The 23,145-nt window shown below is 36.3% G+C and overlaps 2 protein-coding genes across 4 annotated transcripts in view; one reads left to right on the top strand and one right to left on the bottom strand.

Moving 5' to 3' along the window:
* Nucleotides 1–12,738, top strand: part of LOC119787693 (phosphatase and actin regulator 1-like) — a 44,392-nt gene extending 31,654 nt beyond the window's left edge. The window contains exons 4-13 of one of the 2 annotated variants that reach the window (XM_038291703.1): nucleotides 2,006–2,131; nucleotides 2,222–2,428; nucleotides 2,505–2,769; nucleotides 4,065–4,267; nucleotides 4,529–4,685; nucleotides 5,692–5,747; nucleotides 5,826–5,887; nucleotides 7,825–7,965; nucleotides 8,878–8,954; nucleotides 12,497–12,738. In XM_038291703.1, coding sequence (XP_038147631.1) covers nucleotides 2,006–2,131; nucleotides 2,222–2,428; nucleotides 2,505–2,769; nucleotides 4,065–4,267; nucleotides 4,529–4,685; nucleotides 5,692–5,747; nucleotides 5,826–5,887; nucleotides 7,825–7,965; nucleotides 8,878–8,954; nucleotides 12,497–12,512 — 1,310 coding nt within the window. In that variant the 3' untranslated portion in view covers nucleotides 12,513–12,738. Of the gene's footprint in view, nucleotides 1–2,005; nucleotides 2,132–2,221; nucleotides 2,429–2,504; nucleotides 2,770–4,064; nucleotides 4,268–4,528; nucleotides 4,686–5,691; nucleotides 5,748–5,825; nucleotides 5,888–7,822; nucleotides 7,966–8,877; nucleotides 8,955–12,496 lie in introns of those variants that run through there. The other variant, XM_038291704.1, reaches the window with a different exon arrangement.
* On the bottom strand, nucleotides 7,618–22,867 carry tbc1d7 (TBC1 domain family, member 7). 2 transcript variants are annotated; one of them, XR_005281356.1, is made up of 9 exons: nucleotides 22,654–22,867; nucleotides 20,695–20,814; nucleotides 19,761–19,841; nucleotides 17,573–17,763; nucleotides 16,001–16,138; nucleotides 15,385–15,530; nucleotides 14,628–14,757; nucleotides 13,632–13,889; nucleotides 7,618–7,967 (listed from the first exon to the last, which is right to left on the bottom strand). XR_005281356.1 is itself a non-coding variant. In XM_038291705.1 (8 exons), exons 2-8 carry the CDS (start codon nucleotides 20,804–20,806, stop codon nucleotides 13,803–13,805), a joined length of 885 nt encoding a protein of 294 aa, XP_038147633.1. In that variant the 5' UTR covers nucleotides 20,807–20,814; nucleotides 22,654–22,867; the 3' UTR covers nucleotides 12,913–13,802. The 2 variants fall into 2 exon arrangements, 1 of the variants encoding a protein (XP_038147633.1); XM_038291705.1 differs by lacking the exon at nucleotides 7,618–7,967 and having other exon boundaries at nucleotides 12,913–13,889.
* Nucleotides 22,868–23,145: the final 278 nt, after the last annotated feature.

Raw genomic sequence — 23,145 nt, forward strand, 5'->3', positions numbered from 1 at the left:
TATATATATATATATATATATATATTAGGGATGGGACGATTTATGAAAACCGTCAGAATCGTTCGGTTCGACTGTCTCGGTTCGGTTCGCGTGTGTTTCGTTTGGTTCATGCGCTGCTCCTTTTTCTCATAGAGGAAGCGATTACACTCCAGTGCAGAAGGTGGCGGTACTGCGACCAAAGCCAACCGCCAGTAGTAAACAAGAAGAAGAAGAAGCGAAGCAGCTTAGCCGGGTGTAGCAGGGGGAAAAAAATCAGTTGTTGTGGAGAATTGTGTCGTGGGAAAGTGGGAAAAGAGTGGGAAAGAACAGGAGTTGGAAGACGCGCCAGCAGCACTTTATAGGTCTGCTGTATGGGAGCGCTTTGCATTTAGAGTGACCTACGATGACGGCGGAAAGAAAGTTGTGGAACAGTGTGCAAGCATTGTGCAACACGTTTTGTTTATGCTAACAGCAACATGTCATGCTAACCCCGAAATCCCACATACTCCGTCAGTAACCCCCGCTGCGCTCCAGACCGGCTGCTCAAAGCAAAGCTACAGCCTCCACTGTGGCTTCGTCTGCTCCCCTCTGAGTCCCTTGGAGATGTTAGAGAGCATGCGCCAGATGATTAAATTCAAAGAAGCAAAACATACGGAAATGATCCAGGGTTTTTGCGGATCATTTAAAATAATTACAATCCATTATTTTTTGGGGGATTTTTTCATTAATTTTATAAATTTTTATGGGATTTCGGTGTAACAATCAACATGTATCGAATCGAACCGAAAACCGTGACCAGAAACCGTGAATCGAACCGAACCGTGGATTTTGTGAATCGTTCCACCCCTAATATATATATATATATATATATATATATATATATATATATATATATATATATATATATATATATATATATATATAAAATGGGTGTGTTTTTTCCCTTTAATTTGTGTGTGACTCTATATCCAGGCCTCCATTAACAATGACACACATATGTGTTTGTGTGTGTGTGTTTGTGCACTGCTGAAAACATTAAAGAAAACACTGAAATTACATGTATATATAGTTAATTACTATTAATCGTAATTAATCGGTTATTAGAATAATAGTTAATTAATTTGGTAATGGATTAATCATTAACTGGAGTAAATTCCGTAAAAGTTTAAAAAATGAGTGAGATGACTGAGAATATTCATCAGCATAACTGGAGTATAGAGACTAAAACATGCCGTTAACTGACAGAGCAACCCACTTAGAGCAGTAATTATATAAAAATTGTGTCTGTCAATATGCTCTATCCAGAACTCCTCAAGTGGAAAAGATTTAGTTTCACCTGGTTTCACTTGAAGGAACCTTTGGCTACCCTATAATAATTGATTAATTGAAGGGAACAAAAAAAAAAAAAATATATATATATATATATATATATATATATATATATATATATATATATATATATATCTGTGTGTGTGTATGCCAGTCAGGTTTCCAGTCACACTGCAAAATATCAAAATCTTGATAAGTCATTTTTTCTTAAAATAAGTGCATTTGTTCTTGAAATGAGGAGATAAAAGATACATCTTGCCAATGGAACAAGACAATTTAGATTTAAAATAGAAAACACAATTGCATTGTCTTATTTCAAGTGAATATTATCTAATTATCTTATTTTAAGAGTAAAAATACTGATTCCATTTGCAAACTATCTCATATACCTACTCAAATAAAGGGTAAATACATTTAATTTTAAAAATTTGTACTTAATTCTAGATCGTTTTTCCAGTGCATTCAGTCAGAGATGCACCAAAATGACAGAAAAGTGCATTTTCTTTGTTTGGGCGTTAGACAAATAAAACCAAAACAGCATAGGACTTTATTAAATATTTGTACTGAAATATGTAATACATAATAATTAGGCCAGCTTAAACTTTTAAAAGGAAATGATTCAACATTCAGGGCTGAAAACAGGCTTTCTCAGGATTTAGCATACTAGTTGGCCTATTTTCTGTCTGTTTCTATGTAGGTGGGACATCCTCTCCAGTTCTCAGGGAGGAGGTGAAGATGGAAAACGGGCACTCCTCAGCTCTCGGTGCAATCCCCTCTGAACCGGAAGATCCTGAGCTGATGGAAGGAGCAACAGCTGCTGTAGGTAGGAAACAAAACCTCAGCCACTGCTGCCACTTTTTGATTTGTCAGACATATTGCTCTCTTACTGATTTCTGTTGATTTTTATTCACAGCAGGATGTTTGGAGTTTCAGATGCAAAGTGAGGGTGTGTTTCGACAAAGCCAGACTCAGAACTCCAGCCCGACGCCGCAAGCAAAGGCCTCCACAGTGTTTTCCACTGATGGATCAGAATCACCGCTTTCTCGACCTCCAACTTCACACAAACAGCCACCTGCTCTTCCACCCAAACCTTTCAACAGACTTCCCAACCACATCACAGGTAAGCTCGTCTCCATTTCTGCTGCTGCTAAGTGAACCTGTATCCTTATATCTGCCCCTTCCTCCCTGTTTAACAGATGGTACCCCTGTGAAGTTGCCATGCATGTCATCCAAACTTTCTCCTCCTCTACCTCCGAAGAAGCTCCTGATATCAGTTCCTGCAGGAAGATTGGAGCCCTCTCCAGTCACATTCCAGAAATGTCCCGCCCAACCCAGCCACGCTGCGATGGGTGGACACCCGCTGCAGTATGGGGCGCTGCAGCCTGTACCCCTGCACCCCCCGAGCCGGATCATAGAGGAGCTCAATAAGACACTTGCCCTCACCATGCAGAGGTTTGAGAGGTGAGGACTTTCTGGTCATCATAATTATACAGATATGTTTAACTCAATCTCCATATGTCTCAAAAATATCAATCCAGAGATGATCTTGGGTTTTATAAACAAATTTTCTTCTCCCTTTAAAGGTACACTATGCAACCGGTGTTGATTTTCCAGTGAGGCTCCCTCCAGAGGGCGAAAGTAAAAGTGCACTGTCGTAAATATGCACAGCTGTTCTCCTGGTTTCTCCGTCAAGCCAGGCGCGGTTGTTTTGAGCTTAGCAGCGAATGACTAACGCTGCGTTCACACTGGATGTAGCTGGCGCGACAGAAGCAGCGAGTTTACATGCAAAGTCAATGGTTGACGCGCGTCAAGGCGTTGCAAAAGGTCCCGCGCACCAGGCGCAGCACGTCTGAGCAGCTGAAGCAGCGCATCGGGTGCGTTTAACGCAGGGAGAGAGACACAGCGCTGATGATCACTCCTCTTAAACAGTTTATTGATGCCTAAATTAACCGAAAATGCAGAAATCTTCCGGCAGAATATGCAGTTTGGATTATTTAGATGAAAAACACCTACCAGCTGCCGCGGTGAACCGCTGCTGATGAAGGGATCCATACTGTCGGCGCATCCCTGGTATGTGGGGGTCTGAGCGGCTCCGACAGAAAAAATATTGAAGGCAGGATAATAATCTGAATGAACTGACTGCACTGATTACGTTTTCAGGTGTATTTTCTCACTTAAACACATATTAAAACTACTTTATTCCCACTGATCACAGCAAATATAGCTGCAAGGCAGAGAAAGGATAGTGAAGCTCCGCCCAACGCGCCTCAGACACACTTTTGCACCAGAGCAGCAAAGCTGCTTCAGCCACGCGTCAGAACTAACTGGTACAAGCAGCAAAAATGAAGCAGCAGACGCGATTTTGCTGCTTTTGCTGCGTGAACGTAGCATAACTGCACAAAGATTACCACTGTGCTAGCAACGAGAATGCTTTTAAATGGGGGCGTGTAGCAGTTCTCGCCGTAAAGCAAGACTGACTCTCACGAGACTTCTGAGCCTGTGGGTGCGGGTCGGTGCTCCTGCAGTTGCAAGTGCAGTATTTCCCCCACAGACCACCAGGGCGGCCGAGAATACCTTTGTTCAACCTGAAATGACCCATTTAATCATCCAAAATGTTATGGAACACATTAATTAACTGAAAAATGTTGCATAGTGTCCCTTTAATTAAAAACTTTTGCATCTCTTGTTCCACCTTTAAAATAAATAAAAACTTGTTTGAACTCTGTAAACTTCCATTTCTTCTTATTTTACTGCAGTTCCATGATGCAAGCTGTTCCCACGATGATGATTGAGTGTGACGATGATAAAGAAAATCTCCCCAATGAGGCAGACTATGAGGAGCTGCCCGGGATGTACAGAGACGAAGAAGAGGAAGAGGAGGAGGAGGATGAAGAGGAGGAGGAAGAAGATGACGAAGAGGAAGAGGATGATGAGGAAGAAGATGATACACTGCTTACAAGTAAGCTGTTTTATTTTCCTTATATTTGGGTGTATATTCTACAAATAAACAGCATCATTCTGCAGTGTTGGACTTTTCTGTGGTGAAAAGATAAATTAAGGGCATTTGTTACCTTTCTCAGGTAAAGTAGTCTGACTGCTCAACACGTTGCATCTTAGTCTTCCCTGTCATCCTGCCATATTTGTAGTGGTGCAAAAAAAAGAAAAGCCGAGCTATAATCTGCACACCTCAAATAACCATTGAACTTAACTTCTTCTGAAGGTACGCTGGCCATGAAGGTTTTACGAAAAGATTCTCTGGCCATCAAGCTCAGTAACCGTCCATCAAAGAGGGAGCTGCAAGAGAAGAACATCCTGCCAATGCAGTCGGACCAGGAACGTCTGGAATACCGACAACAAACTGCCACCAAACTCACCAGGTGAGGATCAGACTAAAAGGGATGTTTTGCACACAGAATTTAGTTAATGTACACTGAAGAGGACGGAGATTAAAAGAGAACAGTCATAAAATAAATATAAATAGACATGAATCTCAGTGTGAGGAAAAAAGGAGTGATAGCTGGAGGATTATTGTTTTACTGCCATCTAGTGGTCCAGTTGAAGATTGCAGCCATTGTAAAAGATGACTTGATTTAGAGCAGATAAATGTAGATAAAAACCAGAGATATAAGCTCATGAGAGATGATTCTTCTTTTCTGCTTTCATTTGTCAGTGTGTTTTTTTTTTTTACACTACATAACAGGCATCACATCTTTATTTAGTTGTATTATATTCCGCAGGTAAGCCTAAAATGTTTCTTAAATCCTGACAGACTTGGATTTCGAAAACATTTTCATTTAAATAAGAAGTTAGTTCACCCAAAAGATAGAAACCTAACACCAGGGGTATTGTATTTTGAAGAAAATAAATGTTAATATATTCCCATTTTAGCAGAAAATGGCATATTAGAACTTAATTATACACGTTCCTCACTTGTTTACACTATCACTATTGTTTACACTATTAATATCAGCAAACAAGAGTTTAATTTAGCGAGAGAGCTTTAAAACAAACTGAAATATAGGATTAGTCTTTTCACAAAGACCTGATTCTTTACCATATTACTTATAAAACAATCATAGCTACTTCTTAATACGTTCACATTGTGCATTAAACAAACAGCTTCACTCCCCTTAACTGATGTGCCACTGTTACCTTGATTACCTTGATCTTTGATAATAAAAAAAAAAACTATTTTTTAAGATGTAAGCATTTTACATTTTGTCAAAGAATGTGACAAAAGTATGTATTTATATTTTCTTTTTTATTGATTATAATTTTTGGTTTGCTTTATAACAGCTTTTGGTGAATAGCGCAGTAGCAGCCTTTGTCTGCCCGCCTGCACCCATGAAGATAAAATGTAGACCTCGTTTTCTTTCTTTTCAGGCGGTTGAGTCAAAGGCCGACCGTAGAGGAGCTGGAACAAAGAAACATTCTCAAACGTGAGTTGCTTTGCAGCCACAGTGAAAGGTTATCATCTGCAGGTTTTATGATCCTCCTCATTCTGCTGTTACTTTCAGCTCGAACTGATCTGGAGGAGCAGGAGGAGAAATGGGAGATCAAGAGACATTTATCCAAAAAGGTAAGAAAGGAAAAAGTATAAATAAATAATGACTATTATTAATAATCTGTTCAATCCGATTAGATGAATATGGTTTCCTCCAGTGACTATACTCTTTTATTTTGCTTTAGAATTTTAAAAAGGAATTAATATTTTATATTTGTGTAGTTCATGCTGAGGTAGTCTTGAAAGGTTGACCTGATTAAAGTGGAAAAAAAATCAATATTTAACAATTTATTACTTAATGCCTTGTTACTTAATATCTCAGGAAGTTGATTCTTTTGTTATTCTATCTATTCAATAAAATAATTTGGGTGTTTAAAAATACTGGCCTAAAAGAGCAAAGAGAAATGTATTTCATATACACATCTCAGACCGGAGTTTTAAAAGAGTGACATGTTAAAAGAAAAAAATATCAGTACATAATATATACACTGCAAAAAATTGAAATCCAAATAAGTAATTTTTTGTTAAAATAATGAAAATTGAGGAGGTAAGTGAGACACTTACCTTGTCAATGAAACAAGACAATTTACATTTAAAATAAAAAATGGCATTGTCTTAATTCAAGTGCATATTATCTAATTATCTTACTTTAAGAGTAAAAATTAAGGGTAAATGCACATCATTTAAGACTGTTCTGCTTATTTCTAGACAGTTTTTGCAGTGTAATCAGCAGTTTTTGAGAAGCTATTTGCTGTTAGGAACAAGAAAATGACCCTCTGAGAAACAAACACAGTCAGAGGGTCAGAGGTCAACCAACTCTCATGTATTTTTACTGCTGGTGTTTCACATCAGGCCACTATAATATCTAGTTTATTTTCTCCCAATGTAAAGAAACTTTAGTCTTCTGTTTATTAAGTTTCAATTAATATGCATCCAATGCTAAACAACTGGGATGGTTAAAAGTGACATTACTTAGCTTTCTTTTTTTTCTGGACGCAGGTTTTGGGAAATATAGATAAACTGGCTGTTGTAAACCTACTAATAATAAATAATAATTGATAATTTATTGATCTCACATTGGAGAATTTCACCTCTGCATTCAACTCATCCCACTGGGGAGCAGTGGGCTGCCACTGTGGGGAGCCCGGGGAGCAGTGTGGGGTTAAGGGTCTTGCTCAGGGACCCATGTAGTGCAGCCGTGGGGATCGAACCGGATACTTGCAACCTTCTCAGAGCACAAGTGCACTGCTCTACTCTGGAAAAACGATCTAGAAATAAGTTAAACTGTCTTAAATTAAGCGTATTTACTCTTAATTTGAGTTGGTAAATGAGATATTTTGACAATGGAATGAGTATTTTTACTCTTAAAATAAGAAAATTAGATAATATGCTCTTGAAATAAGACAATCCAATGTTTTAAGAAAAAATGACTTATCTAGATTTTGATTTTCCAGTATAATCACTAGGCCAACACCTCCCCATTATAACCTGATGAACTCAAACTGTTGTCATTCGGAGGAAATGATCGCAAAATAACTTTAATCTTGCACTTAACAGCCCAAACATTAGCAGTTCAAGCATAATGACCTTTGCCTCAAGCAGAAATTACAGAGATCTAGAAAGTTATTAACAACAACTGATGGCTGAAGGATGTTGGACCGAGCAACAAGATAAAAAAAAAAAATTAGCAGTGCTTTGATTTCAGTTTGTAAAACTGATAAGACTTACTAATTGTTCTGAACGACTTTTATTAATATCGTGCGCAATAAGAGCTAATACCTGTGAGTACTCAGCATTTTTTTAATCAAACACTCAAGTAACATATTCATAATTAGAGATTGTACAAAGATTTCTTTAAAAACCATTGTCTAGAAGTGTTAATAAGTGGGTACAGTTGTGAATTTTAATTGCTTATGTCAACTCTTTAGAGGGTTGCTCCCACTGCTGGAGCATCTTTGCTTCATATCTGCTGCAGGTTATTTCAGCACATGTCTTTTTTCCTCATCATCTAGCTCAGTAGTAGACCCACAGTTGAGGAGCTGAGGGAGGCCAAGATCCTCATCCGGTTTAGCGACTATGTGGAGGTCGCTGAGGCTCAGGACTACGACAGGAGGGCAGACAAGCCATGGACTCGGCTGACAGCGGCAGATAAGGTCTGTTTAAAACGCAAAACAGAAATGAATGGGTTTTTTTTGTCACACTTCAAAACAAAGCAAATTTTAATATTAAATAAGGATGAGTAGGGATAAGTTCAAATAGTACATATCCAAATGAACCAGGTCCCATGTTAAAAAGTAAAGGCTTCCTTAATTAATCTGGTCGTTAAACCTTTAGCAGCAAACCCCTCCATTTACAATAAGTGGTTTAAGGAGTTTTTACCAACTCTTATTTCTTGAACAGTTTATCATAAAACACTAGAGGAAAATTTAACATGTTTAAAGTCACACTAGAGATGTGATCAAGGAGCTTAGTTTCAAATTGTTGGTTCTTTATTGGCCTCTGGTTGAGGTGTCGGTGTTTTCATGGAGTAAATCCTTTCTATGAGGATAGCAGCTCCTGTGAAGATTGAACACTGTTCCATGTTTTCTCCATTTGTGTCTGTTGGCTCTCATTGCGTTTTTTTGAGTCCAAAGCTCATTCTAACCCTTTCCAAACATGGATGCTAAAAATGTAATTTTTATGTATATTTTGGGCTTTGTCCTGATCATTTTGTTACACTTTGCCTTCTTTACCTTTTCAGTTGGATTCTATTAAAATCACTGTTTAATTTTACAGGTCAGGCAGTATTCAGGCATGGTTGAAATGGACTTAGCTCAGCCAAAAGGGCGGGTAATCACAAATGATTTACAATTTAACAAATAAAGGTATGGTCCAGATTGGTTTGGATAGGCTTTTTACCCATTAAACATAATCCCACCATTAGAACTAAACTTCTTTTTGTTTTTTTTATCTGAATGAATGATTAGTTTGATGATTTCAAGCCATATTTTGATTTTATAAAATGGAACCAGGAGAATAAAATATTTCACAGCACTCTATTTAATTAAACTTTGTGTTTTCCTTAGGCTGCCATCAGAAAAGAGCTGAATGAGTTTAAAAGCACAGAGATGGAGGTGCATGAGTCGAGCCACCATCTCACCAGGTATGTGAAATAAAGGAAGAGGTTCAAATGGTGGAAATAAAAACTCAAACCCCTAAATGGAGCTGCAGTGGTTGGTGCTGCAGTTTTACACCACGCATCACTTTTATCAGTTCATTGCTCACTTGATCAGCATCAAGCTGCTGACTGTGCTTAACTGGTAAAATATCAAAAGCAACCGAGCATGAAGCTTCCCATCCTCTTCCAAACTGAAATGTAATATCAGGAAACATCTTACAGCTCGGTTATGTTCTGCTTTAGGTGAGGAAGGACACCACTACTTACACTGGGATCATATATCATCAGTGCAGATAAAGCCGTAGGATTATAGTTGCACAGCAATGCTGCTCTAACTTTACAGAATGAAGCTCCTCCTTTAAAAGTGCTATAGGTCTCTGTTCTTTGAGAAGGTATTATTTTAAGACAGTATAATCCATCATTTTGGGGCATCTAAGAAACAGTTTTTCAAACTGTAGTCATATTATAGCAACCTGAGACTGCAATTTAAAATAATTGAAGTTTACCCGACTAGTATGTAGGTGCACAATACAGAATAATGCAAGCTTATTTGAACCTTTTATTGTTTTAGATCTAAAATAATCTCATTTAAATACTGCATATTTAGTTAATTAATCAGGCATAAAAACAAGGAAATTAATTTTCTTTCCTCTTTTCGTTTTTATTTTTCAAACTAAGGATTTTTACTCACCTGAAAAACATTTTATACACCACTGTTCAAAGAGCACCTGAGGTTTTCTCAGATATTTACATATAAAACCCTTAGAAATTTTTTATCAAATGCTAACAGCTTTAAAGATAATTAGAAATCAAATACTGGAAAATTAGCTAAAGTCCTCTTCTCCATTAAAAAATGAAAAAAAAAATCATCAAATAAATAAATGTAATCTAACAAAATCTTCCAACTGTTTTTAATATTCTTTTGTTGTTTCTGCATTTTTTATTTTATTTTTTTATTTTTTTCCTGCTTGATTCTGTTTTATCTTCCTGTATTTTAATCAAGTAAAGCACTTTGCATTGTCTTTGTACTGAATTGTGCTATACAAATAAATTTGCCTTGCCTTGCCTTAAAAATATAATAGGAACAGGCTTTTAAAGTCTTAGGAATCTACTTAAATTTTTTTTTTATAATCATACGGATCTGGAAGACAGTGGGCTTAATTGTTCCTGTTTCATATGTGTTACTATTAAAGAGATATTACTATTTAAAGGGCCGGATCTATCAAAGGTTTGCGTGTATAAAAACGTGAGCTATTTCACTGCGCACGCTAAAAAATGTACAAACTCATCCATCAACAGCGTGCTAAAAGAATTTGGTCTTTAAAACGTGCTAAATAGCGCCTCTTATCCATTTAGTACTTTTTCTGCAATGAATATGCAATATGGGGCGTTTACACGCAAAAGTGCGTCTTGTGGGAGGAGAACATGTAAATATATAAATTTAGCACTCGCAAAGTGATTTATTAAACCTGAAAGCAATTTTGCTAACGGTATCTGACTCTATATTTAACACGTTTCAAAAGAAGGTGCAAATGGTCTGTATGCGTAATTGCGCACACATGGCAGCGGTTATTGTCGCAAGGAGACATCGAAATGAAGCAAGGAGACGCAGAGAACGCATTTTTTCACTCCGTGTGAATATTTTTTTGCAATGAAGGAGGAAACGATCATCAAAACATTTCGTTTATCCAGCATTGGCATTTTGGAGCTGTTGGGGGAACTCCGAATGGATTTGGAGCCAGCCACAAGGAGGACCCACGCAATACCAGATATCACAAAACTCCTTGCAACATTGCACTTTTTTTGCATCTGGGATCTCCCAATCTCGTTTTTCAGAAGTGCTGTCCGACGTTTTAAATGCCATGTCGCCCGGACGCCCTAACGGAGAAACCAGACCTCATCTTTGCGCCTGTGGAGCAACATGCCAATGCTGCGGGGATGCGTTTTTTTTTTTTTACTGCAGTGAAGTAGAAATTCAGCCACATACCACCTTAGGGAATGTATATATATATATATATATTTTTTTTTTTGGAGGGGGTGGGGGTGTCACTGTAAGATTAAAATTTCTTAATATATATATATATATATATATATATATATATATATATATATATATATATATAAATAATATAGGGAATACAGAAAAAAACATTTTTAATTTCATTTCAATACTAAATTAAACATCCTAAAATAAACTAGGGAAGAGTACATTCTATTGGTCTATTTTTTGGTGGTTTGTTTTTTTAAGAAAACGATGTCAAAAACAAATGGTTGAGTTCTGTTTTAAAATGCAAAAAAGAAATTAAACTACAAACCATTTTCTAAGGAATAAGTAAGATGTTGAAAATAATTTAAATTATTAAATTAATAAGCTTTGTTCTTTTTATATCTCAACTAACAAACAGATTTTTTAAAATTTCAGGCTACCCTATCAAAAAAAATAAAAATAAAAAATCTAATAGGCATTCTGCAATATCCCCTGACATATTTATCTTAGTCCAGCTATTCCTTTACAGATCGTTAACATCAGATAGCTGGGCATCAGTATTTTAATAAGAGGCCGAAGCAGCTGGAAAAGCATCCTTTGCCATGAAGGGGTGCTGGGATGTTGGCGTCCTTTCCAGCTCTTAGGTGCTTAGTGCTGCACCACTTCAACAAATGTGAAAAAACTCCCTCCCAAACACCCACTTTACACAATAACACTTCTACACCCACACACACCCCTGTCACTACACTAATACAGGCATAATCAAAACAGCTGAAGTTCATACACAGTTACAACAGGCCCTGTTTAATGGTTGCAGTTGATATAATAATTTAAATCATGCAATTGAAATTCCTTCTTTGGTTTATGTAAAGCAAATTTCCAAAGTACATTTGGGCAACCAGTTTTTATTCATGGTTTGTGGAAAATACATTAGAAATGTGTGTGTTGCTGTTAAAAGCACAAAACCAAAAGCCCTATATACAGGGTAGCGGAAAGCACCATCAGAGGTAATTGAAGATCCACAAAATGAACCAGAAACTGTTTATTTAGGCATTTTGAACAAAAGGAGTTATACTTTTTTTCTACACTGGAAAAACGATCTAGAAAAAAGTAAACATTTCTTAAATTAAGTGTATTTATCCTTAATTTGAGTAGGCAAATGAGATGATTTGCCAATAAAATGAGTACTCTTAATCTTAAAATTAGATATTAAGATAAATTGTCTTTTCTTATTCTAAATGTAAACTGTCTTGTTCCCTTGGCATAATGTCTCTTTTACCGTCATAATTCAAAAATAAATGTACTTATTTTAGGAAGAAATTATTGATCTAGATTTGGATTTTTTTTTCCCAGTGTAGCAACTCTTTCAAAATAGAGAAGCAGATTTTAACGACAGATTTTGGCAGACCCAGGTGACTTACAGCCTAATTATGAGGGAGAACCTAGTAAGCTACAGAAGGTAAAAAGTTATTAGCAGCCTGCTGCTTTCATACATTTCATTAACAGATTGGATTTTTTTTTTTTTATTTCCCCTCTGCAGATTTCATCGGCCGTAGTCAGCACAGTTCTTCTTCTGATGTGTTTTCAGACCACGACCTGCCGTCTTCGAACTGTTGATTAGTATCAGCCTGTTTGATCCGGGCAGTGGGAGCAAACAAACATTCCACAGAGGGCGCTACAAAACCTAGAAATTAAAAACTGTTGTTTTCCCGAAGTGGGAATTTTTAATGACTTCTTGATATTCAAAAGATTTTAAACTGTCATTTTTATGATGAAAAAAAAGGAAATATTTTATTTTGCCACATGCCTGATTATTGGAAACCTGTGCAAAGCTTGAGGAAGAGAACAGTGTTGTTTTTTCTTTTTTATGATTGTTTTTGAAGTGAAAATTTTAGTCTGAAATCAGAATCAAAAACCAAAAGAAATCTTAGAATTTTTTTTTAATATATATATATATATATATATATTACAGAGATCAGTGATTTGCTGTGTCACTGTGCCTACATTTTTGTTTACAATCATTTTTGAATTTCCAATGACTATTTAAAATTGAATATTAGATATTGACACAACAATCACTGAACTCTGCTGTGTTATTGCCTTGGATAAGCCTTTTATGGGAATACAATGTGAAACCTGCCACCTTACAACTCAAACTGAATCCATGAATTTCTACTTCTGACTGTATTATTAATGATTTATTTAACTGTGTGTGTGAGTGTGTAAGAGTCAGGATTCCTGCTGTCTCTTGTATGTTCGAATCTGTCCTTAAAGGAAATACTCTCAGACTTCTGAGATGATGTAAATAAACTGAAAGGATTTTCAAATGGTCTTTTGTAAACAGAGAACCGCATGTTGATATTAATTTATTGTGAGTCCTCGATGATGTATGGCTAGACCTCTTCAAAAAATAACAATTTTGTATTTTTATAGCAGACTGGTTGATTTCCCATTTTTTGGAACCAAGCTAAAATAATTTTTTAGGTTTGAAAGAATAGGAAAACGTCCAGTCTGCTTTGAAAATAAAAAATGTTTATTTTCTGAAGAGGTCTAATGTATGGCATTTCTTAAACAAAGGAAACTTATTAAAAAATTGTAAATTTGTTTGTCTTTGTCAGTTTTTTTTCCGCATCAGTATTAAGTCCACATCCCAAAAATGTTTGCTAGCTCCTTACAGCCTTCATTCCAACTTCACTTGTCCTTCCTTTGAAGGTCTGGAATGTTCTTAGATGGGAGCTGGAACAGATTAAAAAAAAAAGTTTCTGGTATCCTTATCAAACAAGGCCACAGATGAACTTTGGCCTCAGTTCAGTAGAAGATGTGGGGGTCCTGTTGGATCCATCCAGCTACGGGGCGTGGTTTGGGTTGCCGCAGTATTTCTGCCACAAATCGATAGCCTTGGTGACAATAGCATCTGTGTTTTCCTGAGGTATCTAGAAGAGACAGATTGTCGTTTTAAATAGAGGTGAGGTAAATTTATTTTTATAGATAAAGTGTTTAATGGAAAAATAAAAGCAATTAAAAAAACGACATTTAAATGTTTAGCTAACTCTTGCATTTATCTCCCGACCTATGAGAGAAAGGTGTTTCTGTCACATTAATATCCAAAAAAACAATTATAATGTTGCACATTTCCCTTCAAAATAAAAACTTCATGTCAACCAACATGACATTTGGAAATGGCTACTTGCCTTATTTTGCTCACGTGGTCAAACAGAAAAAAATGCATTTTTTTTTATTGAAAGTTCCTAAACTCTCCGATCATCCTACATATATATATATATATTTTTATTTATACTCAGAGAATTAAAACGAAAACTAGAAACTGATTACATTTAGTCAGTGATTGGTTGGATTCTTCTTCTCAGAGTTGACATTTAGTGCTCATCCATTTTCAAAAAATCGTTTTAGCAACATTCTTAAAGATAAAGCAGCCAAACTGTTAAATGTCTAAATAAAAAGGTGCTCTCTTTTCACATTCACAGTATCAACATAATGGGAATTCTTCCAATTTATTTCTTTTTCTCAAGTCCAAACTGTTCTTAAATCATGAATCTTCATTATGAAACTACAATGAATTGTTACAGAGATTACGGTACGTTTTTGATGAAGAAAAGAGTCTTTAGATTTTCCATTTAATACCAACAGCATATATTTATTATTTTACTCACATTACACAGGAACTTAACCACTCCCTCCGGTCGGGTGTTGCCCATCAACATGATTTTATAGCTGAGCAAGATCTCCAGGGCTACAAAAACCAGGATCTTACAGGAGCCACTGATCACTTTGTCCCACACCCTTAACAAAAGAAAACATTTGAGGCGTCAGAAAGAAAATCAGGTGACAACCTTTAACATCAACAACTCTTCAGGGTTTATAAAAAGTGGTCCAGATCAACAGAGCAAAGAAAGAAGCAACTGAAAATGTTAAAGCTACAGTGTGTAACTTTTAGCGACATCTAGCGGTCAGACTGCAGTCTTCCACGACGTCCGCATCACCTACCTTCTCAAGTGATGAGGTTTGTTTACATAGATAATTTTACAGATAGTATTTCATTAGTCTGTGTAGGGTATAGATTTCATGTAGCCTTAAGATAATAAATATACCCGTTATTTTTTCTACATCGTTGTGACATTTTGGCGATCTCGCAATCACTAGTTTGTTGGCTCTGCGCTGCCGTAGCGCAAAGATGTCTGCCTCCATGTCTGTGAGACCCGCTCCTATGTAATTATAAATAACGAATTCTAAGGCAATGCAAATATTAAGGTTAAGAGGCTGAGCTCGTAGATGATGATAAAATAACATAGTTATGTATAATATATTACATTTCTGACTGTATATCCCTGTAATTATTACACACTGTAGCTTTAATTGTTTTTTATACCAGGTAAAAAAGGAATTCAAACAATAGGTGACTGTACTGACCTCTGCAGGCTGGATTCAGGCAGGCAGCCAGCAAAGCAGCGCTTGAACCACAGGCTGTAAGGCAGCTGAGGAAGAGCCCCAATGCTCCTCAGATGGACGAGCAGCCGAGGTTCCTCCTGACTCAGATAATGCTCCAAGCTCTTAGGCTGCAACGGAATAACCCCGAGAGATTAAAATAACTTAAAACTGATGCCAGTTGGTAGTCAAGATTTTTATATGCTATGTATTTTTTAAGCTAGTGATAGCATGTGACCATGCCCCATTTAAAATTATTCTAATTTGGCCAAGAAGTTTGTTCCTGATCAAAACGATTAGATTAAAATCTCTACAAAGATAATTTAAGATACACTATAATAATTTAAATTAACCCTGTAACTTGTAATTAAATGTTATAAAAGTAAAATATTATTTGAAGCATGTTTGTAAATTTAGCCTAGCCTAAACTCGGCCATCTGATCTGATTTGTGGACAAGCTTTACTGCATTTAAAACAACGATAAATCAGTGGATCACATATTTTAAACGTAGCATTTCAATTTTCAAAAACAAACTAAATATATATATAAATATACAGGTTAACAGCATTTTTCTTTTTGCTTGGAACTAACAACACTTACAAGGTGAGGAAGCGAGTCTCCAAACTTGGTGTGGAACTGATTAATGAAACACTTGATCAGCCAATAGCAGTCGATGGGATCATCAACTATCTCCTCCATGGCTCTGCTGATGGCCAAGAAGTCTTCATTCTGCTCATCCTGAAAATACAACATAGCAACACTTTGGAGAGGCAAATCAAGTGTTGCAGTCAGAATTAGCTATTAGCAAAATTATCTTTATTTACAGGCTCGACTTTTTAACATACAGTTGAAACTGGGGCTGAACGATTTTGGCTAAAAATCTAAATTGCCACCATTTTGAACCGACCATAGAACAGCAAATATGCCATTTTCAGCCCAACCAATGTTACACACCCTATTCAGAGACCTTAAGGACCAGCACCAAATACCTTATATAATCATTTACGATTTCAATCTTCTCTCCATGTTGGAGGCCATATCAGACTGACCAATAGACATTGTTCTATTCCAGCTGCAGCTTCTGTAAGGCGGCAGAGTACCGCTGCAGCAATGTTGCATTTTATTGGCTAGGGAAAGGGAGTTTTTCCTCTCCACTGTCGCTACAAGGATGCTTAGTGTGAGGGATTGTATTTGAGTCAATGAGTCAATGCAATCAGCTGTTTTTTCCTTAGATAGAAAACTTTTAATCAATTTGACTGTATGATTTGGTGAACTGTAAAATGCCTTGAGATGACATGTGTCGTAAATTGGCGCTATATAAATAAACTGAATTGAAAAAACATAAAAACCTAACCCATGGGTTGTTTAGGCATAATACACCAACTGTTTGAGAACCCTTCTGAACCTAGTCACTTCATCCCTGCTTTCAAAGGCTGAGACGATGACAGTGGCTGAAGGGCGTGAGATCCCCCGTTTTCACAGAGATTTTTCTTACATAGATGTGCAAATAGGTCAACATACACAAAAAAAACAAGCATAGCGGCCTGGATTTCAGCATAGTGGGGACATATTTCAGTATAGCAGCCCGCTACATTGAATTATGCTGCTGAGAATCCTGTATTATAACAGCACATCTCTTTTTGAGCTTCCCTAAATTACATTGTAATCTTATGCAAATGTCTGATTTAAGATATGATAAAAAAGTTATTGTGACATTTAGCACGCTGAAAGTTTTCTGGTCACCCTAATTGGTAAGCTATATAAAGAAAGCTAAAGAAAAACAACATTCTTGTGTATTTCCAACATTCTATTCATTTTAAAGTGTATGCAATCAACTAGTTATTTACTTCTTTAAATTATTAGGATAGCAGCCACTAACTTGTGAATACTGTTATATTCTAGCTTATTCCTATATAATCAACAGTGCTATATTATAACCCATTCCCATGAAATATCCAATATATCAGGTTTCCTTCTACCATTACAGGTAGAAATAGCTCCAATAAACTGGTTAATATTTTCTTGATGGTTCTTTGAAACTGCTGGCGTCAGCAGGCTATAACTCAGCATGCCACTAAAAAAGCAAAAGATATAAGTATGGAAGGAGTCGGCTTTAATTATATGAAAACTACACCACAAGTTAAACATCTTTTTAACTTTAATTCATCTTACCGGCGGTAAGATCTCAGAGCATCGTGGAAGAACTTGGCTCTCCAGCTGGAACATGCGCAGGTAGATGTGAGTGGAGGGTGTAGATGGGTTGATGTACCTCATCACAGTCAGAGCCGTCATGACATCCTGGTACTGCTCCTTCCTGTAGCCTCCAACCAAAGAGTGGGAGTCACTGTGAGGAGGGAGGATTCCTGCAGGAATATGGAGACTATTCACAATTTTATTGTGTCATATTAAGCAGCTGTAACTTCTATTGTTAGTTTTTAGACTGATTTTATCATTATATAGACATTTAGAGGTGACGCTGCAAAGTTCTTATTTTTAGAGAGGTTATTAAGCGAAACCCTTTCTAAATGAACTATAGCTATATTTTATCAATTTACCTATCATGATTAAAAGATCAACATGCTCATCAATAACTGTAGAGTTTCAGAAGCAGATCCGAGTATTTTCTCTAATTCCTCACCAGGTCCAATTCCAGAATAAATCTTAAATGTTCACAAGTGAAAAATATGTTATATTGTCTTCATTTTTTATTAGACTTAGCCTCAGACTTTTTATTTGTCATTTTGTTTACATAAGTGTAAAACAAAAAGAAATTTCGTTTGGAAATTTGAATTGAATTATTGAAGACATTTGACCCTTTCCATTTTTTATTGAATAGTTTAAAGGGCATTAGACCTCTTCAGAAATTTTTATTTTTTTTTTTTCAAAGCAGACTGGACAATTTCCCATTCTTTCAAGCCTCTCAAACTCAAAAATCATAATTTTGTTTTCAGAAAATGCTTATGCCTGCCCCAAATGCCCTCAAGTTATAATAGTTTAGATAACGAAATAATGTCATATGTTTAGGGGGAAGGGTATAGATTTTGCTATAACTTCTAAAAAATAGACTTACAAAGTTGACAATAATACCATTTAAAACTTTTCTCTTCTAGTCCATGTAAAGATATATACAGTTTGTTTTGTTTGCATATATTTGTACATTACATATTTTAAAAGAAATACCCGTAAAAAAGAAATTTTCATTTTTTTTTTTTTTTTTTTATCTTGTATTATATAAAAAAATCATAATGTAGAATTCAACTCTGATGAAAATAAAGTTATTGTTTTGTTTATACTTTGTACAAAGATATTGGTATTTTCTTTATTCATGTTGTATCCATTAAATTACATAAATCACAGATTTTGGGTTTTTATTATGAATTTTGATGCAAAGATGGCAGCAACTTCAGAACAAGGCAGAACAAAAACAACACAACTTCCAATTTGTTAATGTAAAAAGCTATACAATTTTTAATGTTTTAATCCTTGACATATTTTTTTTAATATGTAATGTACAAATATATGCAAATAAAACAAATTGTAGACTTTCTTACCTGGACTAGTAGGGATTTTTTTTTAGCTTTTCAATGGTATTATTGCCAACTTCTCTAAGTTTATTTTTTTAGAAGTTATAGAAAAATCTATACCTTACCCCCTAAAAATATGACAGTTTTTCGTTATCTAGATGGTTGTAACTTGAGGGCCTTTGGGGCAGGCATAAGCATTGTCTGAGAAATGATTATGATTTTTGAGTTTGTGAGGTTAGAAAAAAATGGGAAATTGTCCAATCTGCTATGAAAATCCAAAATTGTTATTTTTTTAAGAGGTCTAGAGGGCATTTTAAAATGGCCTTCCAGCCCCTCCTGACTATAAAACAGTTGCTTTTTTTAAAGGATTAGTGATGATGTCTTTAGCTAGTTTGTTCTTGAAGAGTGAACTGCCAAAATTCCTGCCTTTATAGAAAGATCCAGGAACTACTTTCCATCAGAAATCCTCCGGAAAAATAAAGAGACTATTTAAATCCTGTTATGAATGCATTGCTTAAAAATTAAGGTGTAGGCAGTGGCTATATTGTGCTAATAAAAAGTGTTTCTAAATAAATACAGTCTAATAAGGTGATATATCAGATTACTTTTACAGGAGGATGACATTTACAGAATTAAGTAATTGTGTAGAATGATGTGGAGTCAATTCAGACAGAAATACTTCTACCATTAGACTACGTGGCAAATATTCTTTGGCTCACACCTCTTTCATAAGAAATAATTTTCTGTGTATTTTTAATGATTTCCTAGTTTTTAACCAGGGTATAAACCTATAAGCCAAAGGAAATTAAGGTGAATTTGTGGGTGCGCTTACTTACCCAACAGCACTTTCCAAACGTGAATCCTATACATGGAGGGGAGAGGGAACCTCTGACTGAAGGTACTGAGTTTCTCTACATCTGCAAAACAATAAAACTAATCAGTTGTGTTGGTTAGGTCCATCAATTCTGGCCTATAAAACATGAATTGCCGTTCTTTATAGTTTCCATTAGTTCTGCTAATAAAGAGGATTTCAATGCAGCTTTCTAGCGTAGAATGCATCAGATATCGCTGCCAGCAGTTTGTATACAGTACTGTAAGAATCATGTCAAAGGTTAAAGAGATATGCTTTGATGTATAATGGAGTAGACAGCTTGCTATCTCTTCAGTATTTGATGTAAAACTTTTTTTTTTTAAAACACAATGTTCATTTGAACAAATAATTCAAGTAAACAGGAATCGGTTTCCACCACTTGTTGGTTTCTGCTCATCTTATACAATTGCTGTGAGCTGATGGATAAAAGATGCTTTAAGTCGGGTCCATGCATAAAAGCTAGAGGTTCGTATAATGCTCTTCTATTAGCTTTCTGATCAATGGGTAAGCACGTGAACAAATTACCCATGATTCCTTTTACCAAGGTAATGCAAGCCCCTGGGCTTTAAATCCTAGAGCTTTTAGAGGAAAGGGGGTTTATTTTGAAGTGGTGGAGACTGGCTGGGTTTTTGGCAGTGGGTGTGGCCAGTTAATACCATGAACGTGGTGGCTGTTACAGTTAAACTAGTGCACTACTGAGATCAATCATTACACAGCTGTAAATTTGGTTTTGTTGTACAAACTTAATGATTACCACTTAAACATGCATCTTTCATCCAGTTCGACAAAAAGTGATGTTACTTTTTAGTAAAAACTACCAAACCCAGTTTACGATATATGGTCTTTAACCAAGCAAAAGGAAATGTTAGAATTGCAATCAGACTGAAAATGTTTCCTACCAAGCGGGTTGTCTTTAAGAAGTATTTCCAGTGATTTCTTCTCTTCCACTCCTCTAAAGCCCATTTTTTCATAATACGCAGAGCGGAAGTTTCTCTGAGGGTCATCAGCCATGATGTAACCTACACAATCAGATGCCAAAGAACATATTTTTATTTCAGTTCAATATAAAAGAGGCAGTGAGCGGAATTCCTGGTGGTTCTCCTAGACAGGTGTCCTTGGTGACTTGTTCTGTGCAAGGAGAATTACTAAAACAAAATAAAACAACAATTTTCAAATTATTTTGTCATAAAAAAATCAGGTAACTTCCTTTCAGTATAAAGTGAGGAAAAAATAAGTATTTGAATACTCTGCTATCTTCTTTGGCTCACAGGACAGGATGGCTGCTCTGGAGTATGGAGATCAATTTGTCTCAATATTATTCAAACAAACAAAAACTTATTTCAATGAAAACAAAATAAATGGTGGTCAAAACTTTTGAAATTTTAATGACATTTCTTTGGTAATTATAGTCAAGACTTTTGAAATTTAAATTACATTTTTTTTGTAATACTATATTTTTGGGTGGGGGAAGCTTTGTCTAAAAGCTATTTCTTAAATTTAAATGACTCAATTTTTCTCACAAAGAGAAAAAGTTATTTGCAAATCATAAACTTTTATTCATGCAAGTCAGAACTGCTTTGGTTGAGATTCTCAAAACTTTGGTTTTGATGCTCCTTATCTTTGGTTGAGCTCACAGAGCTTTGAGTCCTGGGAACATGAACATCCTGGGTGGGGTCTAATAAGGAATGATGTAGGATGTTTCCCTATTGGTTAACGCTGACTAGAGCAGCAGACCGCTCCAACCTCTGAGATTAGGAACTTCCAACTTCCAGCAGAACCAGGCTCGGTGTGAGTGGCCTACTGCCAATACCAACCCTAATACCAATCCCAAGCAGGGTCATGAGGGGTGCTGGTGCCTATCTCCAACTGTCTACAGGCGGGAGGCGGGGTAAACCCTGGACAGGTCGCCAGTCTATCGCAGGGCAACACAGAGACAAACAGGAAAAACAACCATTCACGCACACACTCAAGGACAATTTAGAGAAACCAATTAACCTAACAGTCATGTTTTTGGACTGTGGGAAGAAGTCGGAGTACCCGGAGAGAACCCACTTATGCTCAGGGAGAACATGCAAACTCCATGCAGACCCAGGAATCGAAATTGCACCACTGTGCCTGGATATTGCTGTTTTGGGGTTTGTTTTAATGGTTAGGTTTAGGGTAAGAGTCATTGTTAGGCTGTAGAAATTAATGGAAGTCAATTGAAATCCCCCACAAAGATAATGAGGCAAGTTTGTGTGTGTGTGTGTGTGTGTGTGTGTGTGTACGTACCTGTCTAGCCCTCAGAGTGAGGACCATTTTTCCAATTTCACCATCAAATTGAGGACCAGTTATTGCAAAGTGAGGACATTTTGCTGGTCCTCACATGCTATTTTGCTAATGGTTAGGTTTAGGGCTAAGGTGTCAATTGGTAAGGGTTAGGGTGAGGCATGCATTGGTAATGCTTAGGTTTAGGGTTAGGGGAGAGAAAGGGTTGAAAATGACTGAAAATCAATGGTCAACACTCAAGTCAACACATGGTCCTCACTACGATGGCAGAACGAGTGTGTGTGTGTGATGAATCAGTATGCTATAAAATACAAATTTTACTTTTTACTAAAATAAGTCCACTCTTTCATGATATTCTAATTCTATAAACAGCACCTGTAAAGAACTTATTCCAATAATACCAAAAACAATTTGACAAACTATTTATTTTTTCCCCAAGAAACCTTTAAATCTGCGGTCCGGAAAGGAAACCTGTGGTCAGTTAGTGAACCAGTGATGGAGGCGCTGTGATTAATCACATGTAAACAGTTATGTGCAAAGTTAACAAATAACGATATCAAAATGACATGTGAACAGCCAGCTCATCTCACCTGGATTAAATTCACCGCGTCTCCAGTTAGTTGTTATTCTCTGAGTTTACATCGTATAATCGTTCTTCTTGGATCCGTTAGCTAGAACATCTAATATGCGATGATAAAAATATCTGAATTGTTTAGTTATACATTTTATGCCTAATGATCTATATTCAGCCAGAGGTAGTTGAAGTACCAGGTTGCGCTACTTCCGGAAGCTTTAACGCATATTAAACAACTTCCGGGTTATACTATCAAAATAAAAGCACCAAGAAAACTGTCTGTATTTAATATCGTTTCCGAATTGTTTTATGAAAAAAGTACGGAGCCCGGGGACTCAATTAGGGGAAATATATATTGAACCTGCGCATTATTAGTTTCCTCAAATATTTATTTGTGGCCGCATAGTACCCCTTTGTGCACAGAAAATACTACTTTGTGCCCACGAAATACTAATCCGTTCTCTAGAAAAACTAATTCAAACTTGTTGCAGGGCTGCCAACTTTTCAC

This window comes from Cyprinodon tularosa, unplaced genomic scaffold, assembly GCF_016077235.1.
Source record: "Cyprinodon tularosa strain WSP-4 unplaced genomic scaffold, ASM1607723v1 ctg30, whole genome shotgun sequence".
Taxonomy (NCBI): Eukaryota; Metazoa; Chordata; class Actinopteri; order Cyprinodontiformes; family Cyprinodontidae; genus Cyprinodon; species Cyprinodon tularosa.

Coding starts and splice junctions, on each gene's coding strand:
- tbc1d7 (XM_038291705.1), bottom strand. CDS start 20,806: ATGGCTGATGACCCTCAGAGAAACTTCCGCTCTGCGTATTATGAAAAA. Junction 17,764..19,760: donor CGTTTGGAAAGTGCTGTTGG/GTAAGTAAGCGC, acceptor ATATTCCTGCAG/GAATCCTCCCTCCTCACAGT. Junction 16,139..17,572: donor GCTCTGAGATCTTACCGCCG/GTAAGATGAATT, acceptor TTGTATTTTCAG/GATGAGCAGAATGAAGACTT.